We start from the raw sequence: 25,459 nt of genomic DNA on the forward strand, positions 1-25,459 counted from the left end.
CTTCTGAAAACCAAATTAGTTTTGACATTGGTTAGAAAGGGGAGAGTTCAGGGGATCCGAAAAGGATCAGTTGAAGGTTTCAAGGCTCCTTCTCAGAAACTACCACAACCAAATACCTGAAAAGGATATGGTGGTCCACAGGTATGGTATCTAGGCCTCAAAATACTTTCCATACCGATACCTGGTTAAAGTTAATAATAGTATGTTACCATGTTTATTATAAGTATATTTTCTAGAAATAGACTGGAAACCACCATCAAGTTTATCCTAGAATCATTAACTTTTGCAGTAATATATTTTATGCTATATAGCACGATACTACCAAGTTTCGTGGAAATCACTCTATTATTAACAGAGTTTTATAATAGGTCAAACTTGTCACTTTTGTGCGAATTTCTTCAACTCTATTGATTTGAATGCCAGTATCATCCTAAAGTGAGTGGTTTGGCAAACTAAATACATAAATATTATGAGCTAAATAAACCTAAATGGAACAAATGTCCACGTAAATCACTTAATCAATACACAAAACTTTTCATATCTGAAGCGTTTAGCTTCGAGTTTCCCGACTTTTTTGATTTTTTATTATAGATTTGTGCTAAACAAAATAAAATGAGAAGTTTGAAGGAAATTCAACTATTATTAACAAAGCACATGTGTATATTTTGAGTTTGGGAATATATGGACTATTTTGAATTTTTAGCTATGTATGAATGAAAAAAAACTCGTTAACCATGACATCGAAAAACGACGTGTAATTTAATGTGTTGCTGGACCTGTGCTTGAGGATAGCATTTACATTGACACCAGCGGTAGCAGCCTATAGACGGGAAGCGAATTCGTTTGAAGATTTGGAATATTTGAAAATCTTTAATAATTTCTCAACGGTAATTAATTCCACTTCATTGGGTACTACCACAATTTGCACAACAATATGAACTGGAGTAACTTCAATCGGCACTAATAGCGACATAAGGACTACGTCCATCGTACTTGGAAGCGCAGCATCAACTACCCCGGCGCAGCCTCAATCCCAACAGCAACCTACTACATTTTTAAGGTTTTGTTTGTAAAACAAAACCTTATTAAAATCGGTTCAATGTCTGTCTGTCTGTCTTTTTTGTTTTTTTTTTGAGGAGGTGGAAATCTTCAAAAGACACTGGTCTGGGCACACCAGCGTGTGGGATTTTTACCCACTGAAACCACCCCCGACTCCCTCCCTGCCCCGCGGAACCACCATAAGGTATTACATCACGGAGCGGAGTCAGCTCACTCTAGCTTAATCCCATTTCTTCTATACGCGGTGCACGTGACCGCGCTTTTCTCCTTTCCTCTGCCTTTCGCAATTTATCTTGAATAGATGCGACCATGGAGTTGACCGCACCATTTTCGGCACCAGATTTTCTGGTACCAGCACCTCTCCTAGAGTCTCCTCTAGATTTCTCCTTTCTTCCATAAATCTCGGACAGTGGAAGAATACATGCTCTGGGTCCTCTGGGACTCCATTACAATTTGGGCAGTCGGGTGAGGTCTTCAATTTAAACCTGTGAAGGTATTGGAGATATCCTCCATGTCCCGTGAGATTATAATTAATCTCACCGTGTCGTCTCTCCAACCACTCCTTGATGGCAGGAATGAGCCTGTGAGTCCACCGACCCTTTCCCGAGCGTTCCCACCGCTCTTGCCATCTATTTATGGATCTCTCCCTCTCAGCGTTCTTCGTCTGCAATAAGGGAGAGATTGACTTCGCATGGTATATATTCGCCATCTCATTTGCCAAGATGTCAATCGGCATCATTCCAGAGATGACGAACGCTGCATCATCTGAGACAGTCCTGAAGGCAGAGCATACCCTCAGAGCTGTCCTTCTGTAGACTGCATTCAGTTTGCTAGTGTTAACTGACATCCGCAATGCTTCGCTCCAAACTGGGGTCGCATAGAGCATGATTGAGGTCACCACCTTGGCTATCAGCAACCTAGAGGTATGCCGTGGCCCTCCCACGTTCGGCATCATCCTCGCCAGGGCCATACTGGCAGTGGATGATTTACCACAACATACTGTACGTGTTGCTTATAACTGAGCTTCCTGTCTATCACCACCCCCAAGTATTTGATGGTCGGCTTGGAAGTGATGATAAGATTCCCGATTCTAACACAGGCGTAATTTCTCTTCCGGCGCTTCGTGATGAGGACCGCTTCTGTTTTTTCCTCCCCAAGCGTCAGACCAGAGCTCTCTAACCAGCATTTGACAGCACTGATTGCCTCGCTTGAGTATAACTCAGCATCTTCAAGATGCTTTGCGACAACAACCAGCGCTATGTCGTCAGCGTAACCCACCACTGTGGCTTCCTCCGGAAGGGGAAGATTAAGTACATCATAGTGGGCCCAATACGGAGCCTGGGGTCTGGGGCCTGGGGTACTCCTGGGGTCCGTTATCGGTGTCATACCAGAGCCTCCTTCCAGTTAAGTAAGTATCGACGATAGCAGCGAGATAAGCGGGAATACCAACCTTCGCTAAAGATTTCCGTATTAGATTCCAATTAGCCGAATTGAATGCATTTTTCACATCCAGGGTTACTACCACGCAATATTTGCTGGTACTACCCTTTCCGTGAATTGCATCTTCGGCCAAGCCAGTAACCAATTTGATGGCATCAATGGTGAATCTGGCTTTTCGGAAACCATTATTATTCTGTTAAGGGAAAGTCGCACCGCGTCCTTGAAGAACTGTTGTGCCCCTTTTACTGGTTATAGTGTACCTGTTGATCATAGTATCTCAAGCAGGCCTGTAACCGTTAGGAACTTTAGTATGTTCCCCACTTCCAGAAGTTTCAGCTTTGCATCTGGTATTAAGTGTTCTCCCAGATGTATCGACCTACTTTGCACAAGTGCCGGACACTGTCCTAGGACGTGGATAGAGGTTTCGTCCTCCTCCTCACAGAACCTGCAGGCAGTGTCCGTAGATATCCCTAGCTTCCCTAGGTGATAGTTCAGCCGACAATGACCAGTGAGAATTCCCACTATGATTCGAGGTTCTTTTTGGTGAGGTTTAAGCAATCCTTTGTACGCATGGGTTCGTATCCCCCAATAAGCACCCTGGACTGCTCCATCCCTGGTAGGCCCGCCCAATATAGTTCCCTCAACCGTTTCTCTTCGTTTTTTAGATTCATAGCCATGAAACCGTTTCCGATTCCACAGAACGGTTCTGGTCCGTGTAAAGGCATCCCTGCTCCCTTCTTGGCTAGTTCATCCGCTGCCTCATTGCCTTCCAACCCAGCATGGCCTGGAACCCAAAGTATCCAGATCTTGTTGGACGAGCCGAGTGTATTCAGTCTCTCAAGGCGTTCCCATACCAGTTTAGAGTTCGCCTGGTTGGACCTAAGTACCTTGATCGCTGCTTGGCTATCGGTGAGAATAGCTATGTTCTGCCCCCTGTAGTTCCTTTGCAGATTAAAGGAGGCACATTTGTCTATGGCGTAAATTTCCGCCTGGAATATGCTAGTGTACCTGCCCATTGGCTCAAAGTACATTTTCCTTGGACCAATGACACCGGCACCCGCACCCTCTCCTGTGAGGGATCCGTCAGTGTACCAAGTAATGAGTTGCTGGTTTAAGCCGTATGTCGCAGCGACGCTCTCCCAGTTTGTCTTGTTACTCCAACGTGTTTCAAACTTCTTATCGAAGTGAAACCTCGTTGTCATGTTGTCCCTCGGTATCAGTAATTCGGGATACCGCCTAGAAAGGATATCAATCTTCCCTCGATTTAGGCAGCTCCCCACCTCACTCATACTACCGGCCGTCCTAAATATTGATCTCCTTGCCTGCATCTGTATGTGCAGATGGAGAGGGATTAATCCCAGAAGGACCTCCAGGGATGCCGTTGGGCATGCCCTCATTGCCCCACTGATACACACGCAAGCCAGCCTTTGGAGCTTATGTAATTCCCTGGCTTGTGTGCTGAGTGGGGTTCTTTCTGCCAAGATTACCGCTCCATAGGTAATCAATGGCCTTACTATTGCAGTATATATCCAAAGTAGTATCTTCGGGCTGCAACCCCATTTTTTTCCTGCTATGGATCTGGAAGTCATCAGAGCCCTCGTGGCTTACCCACAAGTGTTTCCGACCTGTGTTTTCCAGAGTAATTTTTGGTCTAGCGTGATTCCCAAATATTTGACCTCTGTTTCTCGTTTCACCTCCATATCATGTAATGTTATGGCTTTCAGGTGATCCAGCTTACGTCTCCTAGTGAATGGTACTATGGTGGTTTTGGTTGGGTTGATCCGCAGTCCCACCTTCCTGCACCAGGCACTAGTAACCCTTAATCCTGTTTTTTTTTTTTTTTTTTTTGTGCGTACACGGAGGTGGAAAATCTAGAAAGACACGTCCGCCGCAGCTCCGCCGCCCGAACGGCGGAACAACAGCGGGCGCGTGTGGGATTCACACCCACTAAAAACCACCCCCGGTCTCTCCAGCCCCAGCCCCGCGGGACCACCATTGAGGTATTACTTCGCGGGGTAGGTTTGCTCTTAGGCACTCATCCTTCTCCTATTTGCAGTTTTCCTCCTTCTTTGTTCTTTCAGCAACTCCTCCTGCATTTGGATGATTGCGGAGCTAACCGCAAGCCACTTCTCCTCGGACTCCAGCATCTCAGTAACTAAGCTCTTCGGGGTCCCACTCCTGCCCAGCACCTGGTTTAAGCTCCTTCTCTCCATCGCAAATCGTGGGCAGTGAAACATCACATGCTCTGGATCCTCCGGTATGCCATCGCATCTGGGACAGTTCGGAAAATCATCCAACCCAAAGCGGTGCAGATACTGCCTGTAGCAACCACCGTGTCCCGTGAGGAACTGGGTAATGTGGTAGTTGGTATCCCCATGTTTTCGCTCAAGCCACACCCTAATGTTGGGAATGAGCCTGTGCGTCCACCGACCTTTCGCAGACTCGTCCCATCTGCGTTGCCAGAGATCAAGCGACTCTGACCTTGCCGCATTTCTACGCTGTGCATGCCCCTCCATATGTCTTGCATTGTACAGGACACTCATTTCTTTGGCCAGAATGTCAACCGGGATCATGCCTGCCACCACCAATACTGCCTCATCTGATGTGGTTGTAAAAGCACTGCAAACCCTCAAAGCCATCCGCCGGTAAACCGAGTTCACCTGCTTCCGTCTCTGAGAGTTTGCAAGCGCCTCCGCCCACACAGGCGACGAGTAGAGCAGGATGGAGCGCACCACTCCGGCTAGCACCAACCTCCGGCAATGTTTCGGCCCACCAATATTTGGCAACATTTTTGCAAGTGCCGTGGTGGCACTGGCTGCCTTTTGGCATGCATACTCTAGGTGCTCCCTAAAACTCAATTTGGTGTCAATTATTACCCCCAGGTATTTGATAGCCGGCTTTGATACGACCGTATGTCCACCGACCTCCACTTTTACAGTATTATTTTTCCTGCGTTTCGTTATCAAGACCGCTTCCGTTTTCGCGTCCGCCAAGGTCAGCCCAGCCTTTTCTAGCCAGGACTTTACCGCTCTCACTGTTTCCGTTGCGTAAACCTCCACATCTTCTGGGTGTTTTGCTGCAACAACCACAGCTAGGTCATCAGCAAAGCCGACAATCGTAGTCCCCTCTGAGACGGGAAGAAGAAGCACCCCATTATACATGATATTCCACAACAGGGCACCAAGTACCGATCCCTGTGGTACCCCGGCCGTGACAATGTACTCTTTGGGGCCCTCATCCGTCCCATACCAGAGAGTCCTCTCTGAGAGGTAGTTTTCCACCAAATTCGCTAAGTATCCGGGGACACCTATGTCAGCCAACGCCCGTTTAATTCTATTCCAGTTGGCCGAGTTGAATACGTTTTTGACATCCAACGCCACCACGGCACAGCAGCCGCCAGAAATCAGTGCACTTTTTGCCAGGTTTACCACCATGCCAATTGCGTCCACCGTAGAGTGGGCGCATCGGAAACCAAACTGGCGTTCCGACAAACCATTGTTGGCTTCGACGATGGGCAGGAGTCTATTGTAGATGACTCTCTCCATCATCTTCCCCATTGTATCCAACAGGCAGATAGGACGATACGACGCTGGGTTTCCAGGTTGCTTGCCAGGCTTCGGAAGCAACACCAACTTTTGCTTTTTCCACTGGGCAGGGAATATTCCTTCTTTTAGGCACGCCTCGAAGGTGTTGGCGAAAAGGTCGGGCCTAGTCTTCACTGCCAGTTTCAAAGCTCGGTTGGGGATGCCATCCAAACCTGGGGCCTTGTTGTCACTGAACCTACCACATATTTCCCGCAGCTCCTCCACAGTTACAGGCGGTATTATGCCGTCATTTGGTTGGACAAAAACTTGTCTTCCCCTATTTTCGTGGTGAGGGAACAGAGTGGTAACAATCTGTTTCAGGAGGCGCGGACAGGTCACCTGGGGTGATTTCCGCAGCCTTTTCATCACCACTCTGTAAGCCTCGCCCCAAGGGTTTATGTCGGCATGGTCGCACAGCTGTTTCAAGCAGTTCTTTTTGCTCCTCCGAATGGCTTCCTTTAGGCGGCCACGCAATTGCTTGTGTGCCTCCTCTCGACCGTCGCCACCGGGTTTTCCCCTGAGCCTCTGGCAAAGCCTCCTTGCCCGAAAACATGCGGCTCGCAAACTTGCGATTTCATTGTTCCACCAGTAGTTGGGTTGCCTACTGGGGAGCAATCGCCTTCTGGGCATAGTTGCATCGCATGCTTCCGTCACCCATCGAGTGATCTGGGTGGCTTTCTCTCCAGCCGTACCATTCAGGGATATGTCGGATTTGAGCACCGCGGAAAACGTCTCCCCCTCGAACGCTTTCACTGTCCAGCCAAGCATACCACCCGGCATTTTGCGAAAACTCTTTTTCGAGCTCGATCCGCCCTTGATCTCTATGCAGATTGCCTGGTGGTCGCTGTGAGTATAGTCCTCACTGACATGCCAAGCGATTCTACTGGCTAAAGTGGCACTCACGTATGTCAGGTCCACTATAGACCCCAGACCCCTTCCCCGGAAAGTGTACGAAGACCCAACATTCGCCAGTACCACGTCCAGCTCCGCGAATGCTTCGAGGAGAACACGTCCCCTCACATTAGTTATCCGGCTGCCCCATTCAAGAGCCCACGCATTGAAATCGCCTCCTATTATGATCGGCCAACGTCCTCTTGCATCCAAAACAAGAGCAGCAAGCATCCGCTCATACTCGACGAGTGTAGCGCTGGGTGGAGCATAGCAGCTGTAGATGTGGATGCCCTTCACCTTCGCTCTGATGAAGCCCTCCTCCGGGTGCTCCATTATTTCCTGGAAGGCTTGTTCTCCACAAGTCCATAGCGCTGCTTGGCCCGTTTGGTCTTTGACCCAAACGCTACCACCGCGGTTTCGGTATGGTTCACTTAGTATGGCCACATCGATGTTTTTCTCGCGGATAGTTTGCGCGAGTAGATCCTGCGCCGCCTCGCAGTGGTTGAGGTTGATTTGTATCAACCTCGTCTGCGATTTGTGCTAAGGGCTCTCCTGTATTCCGGGCACCTGCTGCTGCCTGCAATGTGCCGATGGTCCACACCCTCCTTTCCTTTGCACAGTAGACAATTTGGGTCAGCTCCGCAGTCCTTGCTGATGTGGCCCTCCACTCCGCATCTCCTGCATTGCTTTGACCTGTCATTTGGGTTAGTGCATGACTTCGCAATGTGACCAAAGCCAAGGCATCTAAAGCACCGTTTTAACGCCACCTGTTCCCTAAGGCGACACATAACCCAGCCTATTCTCACTCTTCCTGCTGCTAACAGTTTGAGTGCGTTCTCCACTGGTAGGCTGATGATGGCGGTTTGTGTTCCCCCATAGGCTTTCCTTAGAGTTTTTACCGCTGACTCTTGTAGTCCGGCAAGATCGAACTGTTTCTCCAACGCTTCGCGAACCTCCTCCTTCGTCGTGATTTCATCTATATCTTTGCAGATTATAGTGATCTCCGGCCTGCTAGCTCTTATGTCAGCTTCCTGCCCTAAAGTCTTCCCGATTTGGCTTAAGAATTTGTCCGCGGTTACATCCTTGGATTTCTTAAGTTCCAACATAAGATCTCCCTTCTGCGACCGTCTAATACGGCTGACGTTGTCTCCCAAATTGGTGAGTTCGGGGTCTGTCTTCACTTTCCTGAGTATGTCGGCGTATGACCCTTCGCCTCGTTTGGAAATGAAAATCACCTCCGGTCTAATCTTCCTCCGATAGTTTCTTTTCCGCGGTTCTACCTTCCTCCAAGCTTCCGCATCCGCCTTTGAAGGTTCGATCCCTTTTCTCGAGGTAGCCACTGCAGTATTTTCCCTGGTAGCTTCAGACGTACTTTTCATGAACTCCGCCTTTTTGGGAGTTGAGTCCTTTCTTCTTTTCGGGGTTTGCTGGCCTGTTGAGTCATTCAGCTTCTCGCGCAGCCTCTTCCCCGGTTTCTCCCCTTTTGTGTTTTGAACCGGCGTTACTTGAGTTGCCTGGTTCACTTTTCCAATCGGCGACTTCCCTACTCGTTCATCCTGGGCCTTGCCGTACGTCAAACGGATGCCTCTTATTATGGCCCTTATATTTTGGTGAATGTTCCTGCGCTCCTTTATGAACTCACACAGCTCCATGATCTTTTTACCGAGGGCAGTAAAGGCAGCTCCAGACTGATCATTGTCCAAAACATCGCTCGGGTGAATCGGCGTCAGCGATTCTTCCTCATCGAAGACTCCCGCTATACGCTTCCCACTGGGGGTAGCGATCGTGGGGGCTTGTGCCCGTGTGGGAGGGGATCTGCGAAAAATCGAGCTCCTTCTGAACGGATCCATCACTGGAGCCAGTTCAAGTTCCTCCCGTACGCTTGTAACATTAGATGCCACAGTAGCCAAGGTTCCCACTACTGAGGCACTGCGGTCGTTGGATATCGACGGCCGGGAGCCCGCTTGCTCACTCCCAAAAACCGCCGGCACTGGGTTTTCGAAGCCCTGCACCGTAACTTCATTCTTCTTCTGCTCCTCCATGTTTGGTTTTATTTCTGGGTATCCTTCCCATAGCCAATTTTTATCCACGGGTGGGCGTTTACTTCCCACCTACCCGGCCTGCGCATAAACACGCCCATACACGCACATCTCCGGATGCGTGCATGTGCATGGCCATGACACATTCGCCGAGCATTCCCTTATCCGCACGAAGGGACGCGCCTGATGGGAGATTTGGCAACTCCACACAGTTTGGATTCTATCACATAGGGTATCTTCATATTTGCCCCTAGAGATTAGAACAATGTCGTCCGCGTAGCCCTGGACTTGTATTCCAGTATTAGTTAACACGTCCAGGAGTTCATCCACTACCATACTCCACATCAGCGGCGATAGTACTCCACCCTGTGGACAGCCTTAAGTGGTGTCCATGATAATAGAATTTGTACCTGTTTGTACCTATATTTGTCTGCTTTCTAGCATTTTGCCCATCCAGAGTGCCAGGGTGTTTCTCACTCCTTTGCGGTTCAGGGCATCCTGTATCTCTGTGTGCGATGTGTTGTCGAATGCTCCTTCCATATCCAAAAACGCACACAGTGCAATTTCTTTTGTTTCTATAGCGTCCCGTAGTACCTCTGTCAGCTGATACAGAGCAGTTTCAGTTGACCGTCCTGCCCGGTAAGCGTGTTGACAGTGATGTAGGGGATTACGCTTTAGAACGTTAGTTCTAATATAGTTGTCTATGACCTTCTCCACCGTTTTGAGAACGAACGATGTTAGGCAGATTGGTCTGAAAGATTTAGGGTGAAAAGGATCCTTTTTACCCGCTTTCGGAATAAAGACCACTTTTGCCCGTCTCCATGCCCTTGGTATATAACCCAGTGCAATGCTCCCCCTTACCACCCTCAGAAGAGACTCTAAGATAATTCTTAGGCCTCTCTGGATACGTGCTGGGAAAATGCCGTCTACTCCGGGAGATTTCATTGGTTTAAAAGTTCCCACTGCCCATCTTAGCCTAGCTTCTGAGCATACCTCTTTTGCTAGTTTCCAGCTCTCTTTCCTTCCCCTTTTATTCGTTGTTGGGGTGTCAGGCAGATTGTTGTCGCCTGCCGCCGAGGAGTAGGACCCCGGGAAATGAGTTCTGAGAAGCAGATGTACCCTGTCCTCCTCATTTTCGGTGAATGTCCCATCTTCCTTTTTCAAGCAGACACAGGATATTCCCCCGTCTTTGGCTACAGCCTTGTACAGCCTGGTTGCTTCTGTGATCTGTTCAATCCCTTCACAGAATTCCCTAAAGCTGTTCCGTTTCGCTTCCCTGATCGCGTTGCTATACGCAGTCAGGGCATTTTTATACCCCCGCCAGTCCCCGGGTTGTTTTGCCCGGTTAAAGAGTTTTCGTACCTCTGTTCTCATTCTGGCTAGGTTCTTGTTCCACCATGGTACATCCCTTGATGACTTGACTGTCTTGGCCGGACAGCTGGCCTCATATGTCGGAACCCATACTGCCAATTTGAAAGGCCGCCTTGACTCTCAACAACCGGGAGTAATCTATTATAGATTACCCGCTGTAACATTTTCCCCACCGTGCCCAAAAGACATATGAGTCGGTATGACGATGGTTCACCTGGAGGTTTACCAGGCTTAGGCAGAAGTACCAACTTCTGTCGCTTCCATGCCGCTGGAAATATTCCCTCGGACATGCACGCTTCGAACAACTCAGCGAACATGTCCGGCCTGGATTTCACGGCAAGCTTAAGGGCCTTATTCGGTACTCCGTCCAGGCCCGGCGCTTTATTGTCTCCTATTCTACCGCAGATCTCCAGCAGCTCGTCTCTGGTGACTGGCGGGATTGCCGTCACATTCAGAGGTGGTTAGAATGTATCGGTGCTCTCTTCTTGCTGGGGGAATAACCCCTGGATGATTTTCAACAAGAGGGTGGGACACGTGATCTGCAGAGATGAACGGCCTCTGAATCGTGCCATCACGATTCCATAAGCTCTCCCCCACGGGCTTACGTCCGCTTCTGAGCAGAGCTCCTTAAAGCATCAAGACAGAATTTGCATGTGATTGTAAACAGAGTAAAGCTCTGCGCTCCCAATACAGCCACTGCTGCGCCTGCAGTTTCTGGAGATCTGCTACTTCCACTCGTATGAAAATGCATCCAATACCTGCCCCGGAAAGTGGGAGAAGGATTAAGATCGTTAAGATTTCAAAAAAAATTACCAGTCTTGAGTGCGACAACTGAGAGGTATCGGGCGTTCCATTGCTCTCTCAGAGGTAACAGCCAGAATAATCCTGGAACGCGTCGAAGAGCGCTTAGAAACCTTGATGGAAAGAGAGCAGGCTAGCAGGATGGTCTGGATCCTTTGGAGCGGAGTTTGGATCTCCGATTCATCTGCTCTTCATCGATTTGAAGAAAGCTTTCGACTACGTTTCTCTATTCAGGAGGGACATTCCAGGGAGAAGCTAATAGCTATTATCAGAGCAAGGTAAAATCCGAGAGGAGGCAAGTGAAGTCCGCGAGTACTGCATCTTTTCACCGATACTATTTTTTCTTGTTATCGGTGACGTTCTTCATACTACCTTGCCCGGAAGACGGGGTAGAGCTCAATGGACCGCACATCTAGGCTACGCTAATGACATTTTCCTCTCACTCATTCATAAAATGGCTCATAAGTGTGTGGCCCAAGAGCATTTGGCCGAAGACAATAGAGGAAAAGTGCCGGCGGACCGGACATGATGGGGCGTAGGTCTCGTTGACACAATATACTCCACCATGTGGTGATTAAAACCCTCATCATTATATCGGTGGCCAAAAGGTAGTGTAGGTGCCAGAGTGAAACGTGGATTAGTAGACACGATGGAACATAACACCTAAGAAACGACTGATGAACCAACAGCTCCAACCAGACTCTATCTCCACCTCTACGTTGTAATTATTGGCAGTTCTTTCTTAATGAAAATTGCAGATGGAGAATTAGAAATTGTATCAACTGGTTGTTGTTGGGGGTTGGGTGACAACCCTACATGGAAAACCGAAGTTATGGAGCCACAAAAAAAGCCTAAGGCTGGATTGACTACACAACGACGAACGCGGCATGGTGTTACGAACCGGAATAACAATACCACCTCCAATCCTCTCTGGCAATCACATCTGAGTTAACGTTAAAGCCATCCATAACAGAATCCTCCGTAACATCAGCTGGTTCGACTATGAATGTAAGCTAGCAATGGAACAGAAAAATGCAGCATTCCGAGTAATGTTGCATTCTCAAAGGACGCGGGCACGCGTGGAGATTTATCACGAACTCCGGCAAGTAGAGAGGCGACTTCACAGACGGGAAAAGGGAGCCTGGGTGAACCAACAGGTCTGTGAACTCGAAAAGTACAGGGAGCAACCACACCAGGCACTGAAGTTTTACCAAACAAAGCAGTAGGATGCAGCCTTACACACCTCGATGCTCATGCTCATCCTGTCGAAGATAGCTGTCCCGATGTAACCTTTGCTGGGTGGCGAGTTCTGGAAGACTCCTTGGCAAGAACCATTAATACATAACCTTTGAAATGATTGACACAACCTATTGGTGAACACCACCCCAACGCTTTTTTTGCTTTGAGCGCCGTGAACACCGTAAGGTTTGTCGAAACTCTTGAAGCAGGTGGGGCCATATCCAGAAGGGCATCGAGACGTAGGAAGCCTTCTATGTATTGGTGAACGGCGGAAATTGTAAAAGTCCGAAAGGAAGTCTGCTGCTTGGCGTAACGTCTAAGCGACCTAGTCGACGAGGTTTAGCGACTTGGTGACAAACTGGTAACCCGAAAAATCGGAGCTCTGCAGAAACTCTGCTCACTTAAGGCCGATCAGATGCGGTCCGCATTGTACGGGCACTTTTCCTGCGCACCCTCTACGAGATGATTATAGCCGCACGAACGGCGCCGAGGATTGCCCCTTTTTCTATATAAAAGAGTTGGAAGAGCCAATCGTCTCTATGAAAAACAAGAAGACTCAATGCACGATAGTATCCCGGCATCGATTAGACTTACTGCTCGGCGGCTTCAACGCTTGTCTGAAAGAGAATATTTTCTCGTCTTATTGGAAGTTGGCGAGGCTTGCACTAATCACCAAAGGGAAAGGCGACCGTGAGTTGTCCTCCTACTGACCACTTTATATGCTTGACACTGCCGGGTAAGTGCTCGAAAAGCTCATCGGAAGTAGACTCGTTGAAGCGATACGTGCTGCAGTAGATTTTTCCGACAGTTCTGGCTTAGAGCATCTGCTGATGAGTTCAACGCAGTTTGTTTTGGTATACGGTGCACAGGTGTGGGTTGACGCTCTTGGCAAAAAAGTAAGTGACTTGACTTGCGTAAGTACAGAGACGGAGAGCCTCCTCTGCGATCGGGAGAATGATTCCCGTTTTCTCTTCTTGCTAAGGGGCGTAAACTCATATACAAGCATAAGGGAAAACACCCAAGGGAAGTGGTTGCTCGTGAAGAACTGCAACGTATACTAGTTAAGTGACAACTCTGTTGGCAAAATGAGACTAGAGGCAGATGGACTGTGCGGCTTATTTGCAACTTAGGTGCGTGGATTAAGCGAAAGCATGGCGAGACGGACCATTTCCTAACCCAGCTCCTAATTGGGCATGGAGGTTTTCAGTCCTATCTAAACAAAATTGGAAAGGCACGATCTTCTGATTGCTTGTTTTGCAATGGGGTTGCGGAAGACGTCCATAAAACCTTTTTTTGGTGAAAGGCGGAATGGAATTCATCACCACTTAAATACAGGGATCTCTCTCCAGACAACATTGTAGAAAATTGTCAGAATAGAACCGCATTTCACTCAGTAGCGGCGAAAGCTCCGTCATAATTTGAAAATAATTCACTGCTACTAACTCCAGATGAAGAAGAAAAGTTTGAGGTAACCTAATTATATAGTAGTAGTCACCACCATCATCAACGGCGTAACAACCGGTATCCGGTCTAGGCCTGCCTTAATAAGGAACTCTAGACAAACCGGTTTTGCGCCGAGGTCCACCAATTCGATATTCCTAAAAGCTGTCTGGCGTCCTGACGCCATCGCTCCATTTCAGACAAGGACTCCCTCGTCTTCTTTTTCTACCCTAGGTATCGCCCCTATAGACTTTCCGGGCTGGATCATCCTCATCCATTCGGATCAAGTGACCCGCCCACCGTAACCGATTGAGCCAGATTTTATCCGCAAACTGACGGTCATGTTATCGCTCATAGATTTCTACGTTATGTAGGCTACAGAATCGTTCATCCTCATGTAGAGGGAGAAAAGGGAATACGTGAGAACTGGCAAGATCGTAGTCTTGTACAGCAAGAGCTTTGACCCTATGGTGAGACGTTTCGAGCGGAACAGTTTTTGTAAGCTGAAATAGGCTCTGTTGGCTGACAACAACCGTGCGCGGATTTCATCATCGTAGCTGTTATCGGTTGTGATTTTCGACCCTAGATAGGAGAAATTATCAACGGTCTCAAAGTTGTAGTCTCCTATATTTATCCTACCCGTTTGACCAGTGCGGTTTGATGTTATTGGTTGGTTGGTTTTCGGTGCTGACGTTGTCACCATATACTTTGTTTTGCCTTCATTGATGTGCAGCCCAAGATGTCGCGCCGCCTGCTCGATCTGGATGAAGGTAGTTTGTACGTCTCGGGTCGTTCTTCCCATGATGTCGATATCGTCAGCATAGGCCAGTAATTGGGTGGACTTAAAGAGGATCGTACCTCTTGCATTTACCTCAGCATCACGGATCACTCACTTTCTCGAGGGCCAGGTTAAAGAGGACGTATGATAGGGCATGCCCTGGTCGTAGACCATTGTTGATGTCGAATGGTCTTGAGAGTGATCCTGCTGCCTCGCTCATCAGTTTCGTCGGCATACCGAATTCTCTCATGGGCGTGTACAGTTCGTGATAAGTCTCCCCGTCCTTTGAGAATGCAACATTACCCGGTATGCAGCATTCTTCCATTCCGTTCCTAGCTAACATTCATCGTCAAACCAGCCGTTCCGACTGTTTTGTGGTTGGGGACAAGTATGTTTGTGGCCGTATTTATGATAACGTTCTTCAGGGGATTGTGAAGATCATTTGTTGCTTGCCAACGAGATAGTGATCCGAGTCTATATTACCACCCCTATATGTTCTGACTGAGGTGGCGGCGTTCGATCAACACATGGTTGGCTGAAAGTGGTTCCGTCTGGAGAGGCCCACGTATGTTTGTGGACCACTTTCCCCGCAAACCGGGTACTTTCAACAACCATTCCGTGTGACAATGATAATCGAATAATCCATCCCGTCCATTATTATTTGTATTTTGATGTAAGCTATGGAGCCAACGTATCGCCTGAATACGGGCTCCGCCCCTACTTGGCTGTTAAAATCCCCAAGTATGATTTTGATATTGTATCTGGGACAGGCTTCGAGGGTTCATTCTACTGCCTCTGTTTCGGCGATATTCTAGACGGCCTCGTCCATGGGCTATTCTGCTTGGGCGTTGACCAAGCTCGCGCAATTTTTAAATAAATCTAAAAAGCGAATTAAAGAGCGATCGCGCGTTGTAAAGTGTCCTCGATTAGAACACTTTAGCTCTTTCCAGAGACTTCTTGAATACTAAAAATCAAAAGTAATGTCATTCTTTAATTCACCTATCTTTGACCCTTCCGTGTTTACATATTAGTTCGAAAGTGTTCTTGTGCACAACACAATAACACTTCTTTATTATTATTTATTTTGTTGTTTGTGGCAAATCGACAGCTGCTGTTGTGTTACGAAGTGATGACACGGAAGAGAGCCATGTCGAGGCCAAATACACTATTTGATAGGTAACATGCTGATGCGATGACGGAAAGAATCTCGCCATGTCCAAATGAGCCGTTTGCATAGCATGTGATGTAACGACGGCAGAGGTTAAATGCGCAAGCAGATTTGTTTTCATTGGGCTGGCTCCAAAGATGCGGCTGCTGGAGAAAACTTGGCCAAATCGCTTAAACAGCTTCGTAGAAGGTGTTCTTCCCCGACTCTGCAGTCTCCTCAGTAGGGGTGTGAACGTTAATGAGGCTTACATTTCCAAATTTGCCTCGCAAGCGCAGAATGCATAGCCGTTCGCTTGTGTTTTCAAAGCCTATAGCAACAGGTTTCATTATTTGGCTGACTAAGAAACCTACTCCGAGCACATGGTTTACTGGATAAACACTATTATATATGGTCCCTGTTCAACACATCTCCTGTAACGCTGTTATATCAGCCCTATATTGGGACAGGGTATCGGCTAGCTGCTTAGCAGCCCCATCGCACAGCGAGCGCACGTTCCATGAGAAAATGCGCAAATTGTTATTTTTTTGTCGTTGCTGGTTTCGTCGTTGTGTCAACCCCCAACCTGGAGGACCGGTTGGTACAATTGATCCCGTTTTTTGGCGCGGGAGACTCGCCTTCATCCTTCTTCGGTCACCACGTGGAGGTGGAGATAGGGTTTGGTAGTAGAGCTGTTGATATTGATTACAATCAATAACGACCTGGCAGATTGAGCTGTGTCTTCATTATTACTGATTATTGATAATATTGGAACTGAGGAAGAGCTGCCAGGTTTCTAAAGTTGTTTTGTACCACTCTTATACTCTTATAACTTGCATACAGCTGCCAATATTGATTTTGACTGCTGCTTGTCAGAGAGAAAAGGAGTTTGATTTCAGTCGTCTCTAGTTCATCAACCTGATTGAAAGCTTTAAAAACATGCGGTTTTGAGGTTTTATGCAAAACAATTCAAATAGAATCAATTCAATATCTGTCGTCGGTTACACCCGATTTACTAGGAAACGGCTGCACCAATTGTTACGAAACTTGGTGTGGCCTGTGAATCCCTGGGTAGCATACATGCGAAAGGGGGCTGTACAATTTTTTTTACAGAATATGGCGTACCTAATGAAAGGGCTCGGTTAGTACTTTGCGAAACTGGTTCTGTTTTTGATGCTGGATAAAACGTAGGGAAGTGAGGGCTCAGAATGTTTGTCCCGAAAAGTGTAACGGGTCTCGTTCTCAGAGTCTATCCAAGTTTTAAGTGAAGCCTTCCGGGGTTGCGTCTTCTTTGCCTCGTCAGAGTGACGTCCTGTTATTGCGTCGCCTTATTGTCGGAAAAAGTTGACCAAGTCAAAATTGACACAAAGTCCTCAAAAACATACTTTCTTGACATCAAAAAATTTTAGCCAATGAAATAGACAAACTATCGTGGGTATGAAAAAAGTCAAGAGGAATAGGTTGAAAGTTAAAAAGAAGGGACACACTAGCCACAGGGCTAATAATTTGACCACCAGGGCCTTCTTGGATTTGATTAACGAAATCGGGTCCACTGAACGTTTGAACGTTGAACCAAACATAGATAGAAACGGCGCATAGTACGCGATTGAAGGGTTATTTCACACTGACGAGGACACATCACATAATTGTAAAGCGATAAATAACACAAAATCTGATAAGTTTCGTTCTTGTTCAACAAAACTCTTCAGAATTCTATTTTCCTACTTTTGATTTTACTTTTTTCCTTTAATTTCAGAATGGTTCATTATGGGGCCGAGTATAGCCATAATGGTAATAGTCATAGCGTTCGGGGTGCTAAATCGAAAGGATTCGGAATCCGTGCTACGATTGGCAATTTTTTCCTTCTCGTTTATCATGCTGGTGGAGGTGGCGGGATCTTTCCTCGTAACGGAATCGTATTCATTGCTTTACGATAATATGTACCTTTTGTTCCAAAACTATATTTCAAATGCCAACAAAATCAGCGAATTTCAATGGCGGGTGAGTTAATATATATTTGTTTATGGCTATATTAAATCCCATAGTTCCCGGGAGTGAAGCTTCTCGGAGGGAACGGTGAATATAATTTATTTGTTGCGAATTATGGTATTTAATTTCGATAAATTATGGTTGCTCCTTTTCTGTTATTATAAATGGATGTGTCCGGATAGCTGAGTGGTTAGAGCGCAAGGCTGTCGTACGGAAGGTCGCGGTTCAAATCTCGTTGGTGGCAGTGGGATTTGTATCGTGATTTGATGTCGGATACCAGTCGACTCAGCTATGAATGAGTACCTGAGTCAAATTAGGGTAATATTCTCGTGCGAGCGCAATGCTGACCACATTGCCTCCTACAGTCTACTGTAGTGTACCGTTACGGTCTTGAATGAAGTGCTCTAACACACCTCAAGGCCCTGATCCAATATGGATTGTTGCGCCAACGATTATTATTATTATTATATTATAAATGGATAGTGACAGATTAGGTAACAAGGTTTATTTGTTAAACGCGAAATGCTGCGACATATAAACTTGACATCGATCACTACCCCCAGGTATCTAATGATCAATTTTGGAACGACCGCGTGATTCTTAATTATTAGGTTTTGACAGTATTGTTTCTCCTGCGATTGGTAATAAGGACTGCTTCCGTTTTATCGTTCGCTCGGGGGGACGTAACCATATTTTGATGGCGTGAATGAGGGGCACTCAGTTTAGCGAGGATATCTTTAATTCACCCCAGTTGGACGATTTAAAGGCATTTCGGACATTACCGCCGCATAGCACTTTCCAACCGCTGACACTTCCGTGCCGGATCCACGGCCGTTGCTATTGCATCGACCGTAGAACGGGCTCTCCGAACCCAATACTGCCGCTCCGATATACCACCCACTCGATGAACGGAAACATCCATTTGTATATTACCCTACTGTGTTGGAACCTCCGTCGGGGCATTATAAAGTCGCATGGTTTTCCCACTTCTGTTGATCGATCGACTATCGCCTCCTCCGTTTCGAATGTCAAAGAAGATGGCCTGGTGCCCACTGTGGGTGTAATGTTCACTCACCCGCGCCAGACAATCTCTCTCGCTAAAGGAGTAAGGTAAGTAAGATCGAAAATCGAGCCTAACCCTCTGCTTCGGAGGGTGGGCTTGCATCAAACGTTGACTAGTACAATGACCAACACTCCGAAGGTTTCAGGGCTTGTTCCATGATGTTCGTCGCTCATCTCCCTTGTCCAAGGGCAATGTGTTGAAATTGCGAGGAATAGTTTCAGGGCATTGGTTTCTAGCATTCAATACCAAGCTGTCTAGCATATAGATTGCCTTAGGAGGGGTGTAATAGCTACAGATATGGACACCGTTGACATTTGTCGTTACAAACCCAGCTCCCAGAAATGCGATTGTTTCTTGTATGGCTTGATTTTCGCATGCCCATATCGCCGTGTTTCCAGATCTTCAGAGTCTTTCACCCACGTAATACTACGGTAATATCGATAAGGCTGGCGGAATAGAGCCACTTCCGCATTCGACTCTCGAATGGTTTGTGAGAGCATATCTTAAGCTGCCTCACAATGGTTATGGTTTATATAAATCACCTTTGGTCACGATTCAGTTTACTACTATGTGCCGGACACAAGCCCGCACCTGCAACGTGCCGGTCGTCTCTCTTTCCCTTTGCAAAACACGCATCGCGCATCTCCAGTGCAATCTTTTATAAAGTGGTTCTCTTCTTCACACTTCCTGCACCTTACGTACTGACTAATGCATGCTACTACAATCTGATCGGAATCAAGGCACCTGAAGCATCTCTAGAGAGAAACTTGCTCCCTGAGTCAGCACACGTCCCAACCTATTCTTGCCTTGCCCAGAGTAAGCAGTTAAGCCGCTGATTCCAGCAGCGAGCTAATAATACCCGTCTGTTGACCCCCATATACCTCCTTTATTCTCTTTATTGCACTTTCTTCTATTCCGCAAAGGTTAAATTGTTCCCCTGGTGTAATACAGATATCCTCCCTGATGTAAACTCGTCTGGGTCACTCCACTCCACTCGATGAATATAACTTGCTTTCGAGCTTACCTGTAGCGTTTAATTGTGAGACGGTGTGTTTGCTTAGTTGCTGTCAATTTCTATACCGCCAATAAGAAACCACATTATTACTTTCAATTTCAGCACACCTGGTAGAAAATAAACTGATTCCTTAGCACCAGTTTGACTTTCGAGAGAAACATGGTACAATCGTCTCTGAGATAAGGAGTTCCCTGGAGGTAGAAGAAGTTTTGCTCAGCGGCCTTTTCGCATGTGATGTAAGCCTACAACAAAGTGGGGTAGAAAGGTCTGATATTTAAAATAAATAAGCGGCCCCCAGTACGCTTTCATGAAATTGTGGAATCTTCTCTCTTGGAACACAAATTTAAGGAGAAATATAAAACTTTTACGTCTCGCTGGAACAGCCAGGTTGAATCAAAAAGCTGACAACTCCATCGGAGACGAATTGAAAAGCGACTTATAAATTGGAAAATTGCCGTGAGTCAAACCAAATTCTGTAACGCCATTTTCACTCTGAATGGTGTAATATCCTCTCAGCAGAATAACGAGTAACGTGAAGAAAACACATTGAGACGAAGGCATTGCAAATGAAACTACGAACGAAGAATATGTATTGGCTAATAAATGAAAACTATAAGGGCTTAAGTAAAAACGCCTGCTCTACAAAGCCGTCATAATGCCCTTAGCCAGGAGGCTACTAAAAAGGCCTACTGTCCGTAGTTTAAAAATGTGAACGATCTAGTGCGTAGATACAAGACAAAGACGAGGAATACAACTGAATACTTATTGTTAGTTTCTATTCTACAAATATTTAATGACACAACTATGAAATGTCCTTCGAAAGAGGAAAAACCAATACCAGGGCTCAGTCAGACATGTTTTCGAACCAGCGGAGCGTTGCTTCTACCGACGGTGGCGCAGAACTTGATCACGCTTCACGCATTAACAAGCTCTTCATCAATTAATTCCTGCGCTGCTCTATGAGAGTACTCTGACCTGAATCAATAACAAATAAAGAACTTCACTGGTGTTCGTTCCAAATATTCTTGAACTTATTGATAAAAGGGCAAAAGTGGCACTGTGTAGCTCATACAATGACAAACCGTGACAACTTCATAACATGCACAACATGTCACAAAACAGTGAAGGAGGTTTGAAAGCTTCTCAGAAAGTCTTGATGAGAGTTCGGCAACATTATTAGGAACCGACAACTATGGTTCGCAGTTGTGGCTAACGCGTTATATCCCACCATTGTTTTTGTGGCACCAATACTATTTTTTCGCATCATAAAATTTGCAATGGGACGCAATCGCAGCTGTGAATAGTCCTATAATACTATATTTGTTGGTTTTTCGACTCCGTTACTTTTTGACAAAAACAGGGAGTGACTGTGGTTAATAATTTTGAAATATGCTTTTCGTACTGATTCTTGAAAAGAAGTATTAATGGTGATGGTTGGGGGAGTGAATTTTTTGGCTTTATGCTGGTGCATATACTAATGTATGATAGCTATTGCATTGGAAAGTTGGCACTAATGTTTTTATTTGACCGAAAAGTTGAACAAGTCGCCCACCTCTTGCTCATTTTCCTGAAAGGCAAGGATATATGGTATATGTGCTTATTTCTCATAGTAGGAAACCATTTCTTTGTTCTCCAAATTTTTCGCTCACTCTACTTTGTCTCAAAATTTGCACTGCATACAGAGTAAATATTAACAAAATCAACGATAATCATCAAGCGCACTATTTAACATTCAGGTAAGCTCGGCTTATTTCTAAGAGGAGATTAGCATAGGTTCTTTTGATCCAATCCTGCGCATATTGGATTAAAATATTACCTCCATATTACTGGTTGTGAGCACCCCAATATACTGAAGTTTAATCTCACAAACAAGGCGGGCTCGACCGTAAGTGCACAACCAAGCTCCCGGGTTCCATAAATAGGTGGCGCTAGCCCTGCAGTATTACGATCATCGAAAGATTGGATTGCCCACCGCACAAGGGTCTTCAGCGAGTAGACTTTCGATTCGAACTATCTACGAAACTTAAAAATTACTGAAGTGATATCTACATATCTCTGTGGCCACAATTGTGAGACGCTATATCATTTCGCCTTTGACAGATACGAATTGTTTTAGTAATCTTTGGTTAATAAACGTTGAGCTCACTTGAATCATCCCTCTTGTTGAGTCTACCTAAAGTGGAGACCACAAATTGGTGACCTCGAATTACTAATTAGCACCATGTGCATTAACAATTCTTGTTCGTCACGTTTACCTTATTATGAGCGATAGTGAGCCCGATCAAGGATTCAGCCCTTTTCAGGCTTTCCAAGAAAAACCTCTTACGCGGTCATTACCAAATCAGAAAGCAAGCAACAACAGGAAATTACAATATGGTTGACAGGTTAGAAGAGTTAATCAGTTACAATCGACGCCCCGACCTGCTGCAATTTGACCCGGAGGATATTGACCTTTGGTTCCTTCAAGCCGAAACTGAGTTTGCTGCCACCAGAACCGAAGATCACGATAAACCATTCTATTCCATGCTGAGATGTTATCAGACATCCTCCAGCTCAAATTAAGTACAATCATCTTAAAAATATAATCATTGAATGGTTTAGTGTCCCTGAAAAAGAAAAACCGCGTTCTAAGAAACCCTCACAACTTCTACGTCAGATGCGGAAATTGATTGGACCTAATCTAACTGACCATCAGCTTTGGACCGAGAAGCCACCTAGTTCGCAACCTTACCTCGCTATGTCAGATGACCTGGAACTTGACGAATTGGCAGTGATCTCTCTTGGTGATGCTGTTTCAGCAAACAATGGTTCTAACAGCGAATCTCACCATCTCATGTTTCTCCAAACTAGAATTGAGCATCTGGAGAAGCTAACCACTAAATTACTTCAAGAAATTCAAGTTTTAAAATTTCAAGAACGCAGTCCGAGATCTTGACCGCGCAACAGAAGCAGCATCACTTCATTATGTGTTTTCACCATCGCAAGTTTGGAATCAATGCACAGACCTAGCAACCAGGAAAACTCCACTCGCTGTCCACAGTAGATGCTATCCAGTACAGCAATATATTCCCAACCACTTGCCTCATCTTTGTTCCCTTGACAAAAAGTCAAACTTAACATTTTTAATTGAGTCTGACGCTGTTGTGTCCATCCTTCCTGCTGCCAACTTCATAAGAGACCAACCTCAAGCGCACCTGATGCTGTATGCTGTTAATTCCACGATTTTTCCTTCTGACTTTAACATCAAAAGAAAGCTTCTCTGCAACTTCCTCGTTGCAGAGGTTCCCATCATAGGGACTGATTTCATCATACAGGTCAATCTGCTAGTCGACTTAAACAATTAGCAAATCATTGACTCAACGACTCACTTAATCTCTAAGGCTGAAGTTGTTAAGACACATTATACTGATATTCCTTCAATTCACTCGAACATGACGTTCTCTAACCTACTTGCTGAATTGCGGTCAAAGGGTAGTATAGGTCCCAGGCCGAAACGTGGATTGGTACCCACGATGGAGCATAAAACCTGGGAAACGCCTGCTCAACCAACACTAAAAGCTCTACTACCAAACCCTATCTCTACCTCCACGTGGTGACCGCTTGGAGTTCTTTCTTTATGAAAAACTGCGGACGGAGAAGGATGTAGGCGAGTCCCACGCCTAAAAACGGGACAAAATGTACCAACTCGTCCTCCAGGTTGGGCGTTGGGTAGGCCTGGCAACCCTACACCGAGAACCGATGATACGAAGCCACGAAACGAGCCTCGGACAGGATCGATCTTACAACGACGAAATCGGCAACAACAACGGATTAACGATTTGCGAATGCTGCTGAGTAGTTAGCCGATACCCTGTCCCAATATAGGGCTGATGTAACAGCGTTACAAGAGATGCGATGGACAGGGACCGGTTTCCTAGAGAAGAGCCGCTACACCATATATTCTACCTGGCATCCAGTAAACCATGTGCTCGGAGTAGGTCTCTTAGTCAGCAAAAAAATGAAAGCTGCTGTTATCGGCTTTGAAAATATAAGCGGAAGGCAATGCAGTCTGCGTTTGCGAGGCAAGTTTAGAAATATAAGCCTCATAAACGTGCAGAGGAAACTGCAGAGTCGGAGAAGGATACCTTCTACGAGGCAGTTGAGCGGACTCTCGAAGCCTGTCCCAAGTACGATATCAAAATTATACTTGGAGATTTCAACAGTCAAGTATGGACGGAGTATTCAGGCGATACGTTGGCTCCCATAGCTTACATAGGGATACCAATGATAACGAATTGCGCATTATTCAGTTAGTAGCATCGCACGAAATGGTTGCTGGAAGTACCTGGTTTGCGCGGAAAGCGGTTAACAAACATACATGGACCTCTCCAGACGGGACCACTTTAAAAAAAATGGTTACGTGCTGATTGAACGCCGCCACCTCTCAGCTTCGATGAATGTCAGAATATATAGGGGGGCCAATATAGACTCGGACCACTGTCTCGTTGGCATGGTGCTCCGAGCTATTACGAACTCCGTCGAGCAGAGGAGTGACTTCACAGGCGGAAAAAGGAAGCCTGGGAGAACCAACAAGTCTGTGAATTCGAAAAGTGCAGGGAGCAACCGCACCAGGCGCGGAAGTTTTACCAACAAGTCAGCAGGATGAAGCATTATACACCTCGATGCTCATCCTGCCGAGACAAAGAGGGAAATCTGATTTCCAACAGAATGGGCATATTGAAACGATGGGTTGAGTACTTTGATAAACTACTAAACAACCAGAACATCGGCGAGTTGGAGGTCCCGCCAACTGAAGGCGATGGACAAATACTGCCACCACCAAGTGTAGGAGAAACAGTCCGTGCAATTCATCGGCTTAAAAATGATAAGTCGCCATTAGCCGATGGAATTACAGCCGAATTGGTTAAATATCATCAAATCAATGCCTGACGATTGACAACGAGGCATTATATGCCTCATACATAAAAAGGGAGATATCACACAGTGCAGCAATTATAGAGGTGTCACGTTCCTGAGCAGTATCTATAAGATATTCTCCGCTATCTTGCTGGGCCGGATAGCCCCATACGCCCAGAACATCATTGGCCCATACCAAAGAGGCTTCACTCCGGACAAACCAGCAACAGATCAGATTTTCTCTCGGCGGCAAGCGATGGAAAACTGTTGGAATATGGATACCAGTTGCTTCATCTATTCATTGACTTTAAAGCCTGGATAACATAGCCAGGGTAAAACTGTACAGGGCCATGAGAAAATTCGGTATTCCGACGAAATTGATAAGACTGACTAGGCTGACCCTGACCAATGTTGGAGGCCAGATAAAAGCATCAGGATCATTCTCAAGACCATTCGACATCAACAACGGTCTACGACAAGGGGATGCCCTATCATCCGGCCTCTCTAAACTGGCCCTCGAGAAAGTGATTCGTGATGATGAGGTAAATGCAATAGGTACGATCCTCTTTAAGTCCTCCCAACTACTGGCCTATGCTGGCGATATCGACATCATGGGAAGAACCACCCGAGACGTACAAACTGCCTTCATCCAGATCAAGCAGGCGGTGCGAGATCTTGGGCTACATATCAATGAAGGCAAGACAAAGTAT

General features: G+C 46.3%; 2 protein-coding genes across 5 annotated transcripts in view; one reads left to right on the forward strand and one right to left on the reverse strand.

The window, feature by feature from the left end:
* Nucleotides 1-25,459, reverse strand: part of LOC119650711 (neurotrimin-like) — a 265,655-nt gene that overhangs the window by 122,794 nt on the left and 117,402 nt on the right. The gene's annotated exons all lie outside the window — the stretch shown is intronic.
* Nucleotides 1-25,459, forward strand: part of LOC119650712 (protein late bloomer-like) — a 59,939-nt gene that overhangs the window by 24,114 nt on the left and 10,366 nt on the right. For all 3 annotated transcript variants that reach the window (XM_038053721.1, XM_038053719.1, XM_038053720.1), the window contains one exon: nucleotides 17,543-17,787. In XM_038053721.1, coding sequence (XP_037909649.1) covers nucleotides 17,543-17,787 — 245 coding nt within the window. The remainder of the gene's footprint in view (nucleotides 1-17,542; nucleotides 17,788-25,459) is intronic.

This window comes from Hermetia illucens, chromosome 3 (genome assembly GCF_905115235.1).
Source record: "Hermetia illucens chromosome 3, iHerIll2.2.curated.20191125, whole genome shotgun sequence".
NCBI classification, from domain to species: domain Eukaryota; kingdom Metazoa; phylum Arthropoda; class Insecta; order Diptera; family Stratiomyidae; genus Hermetia; species Hermetia illucens.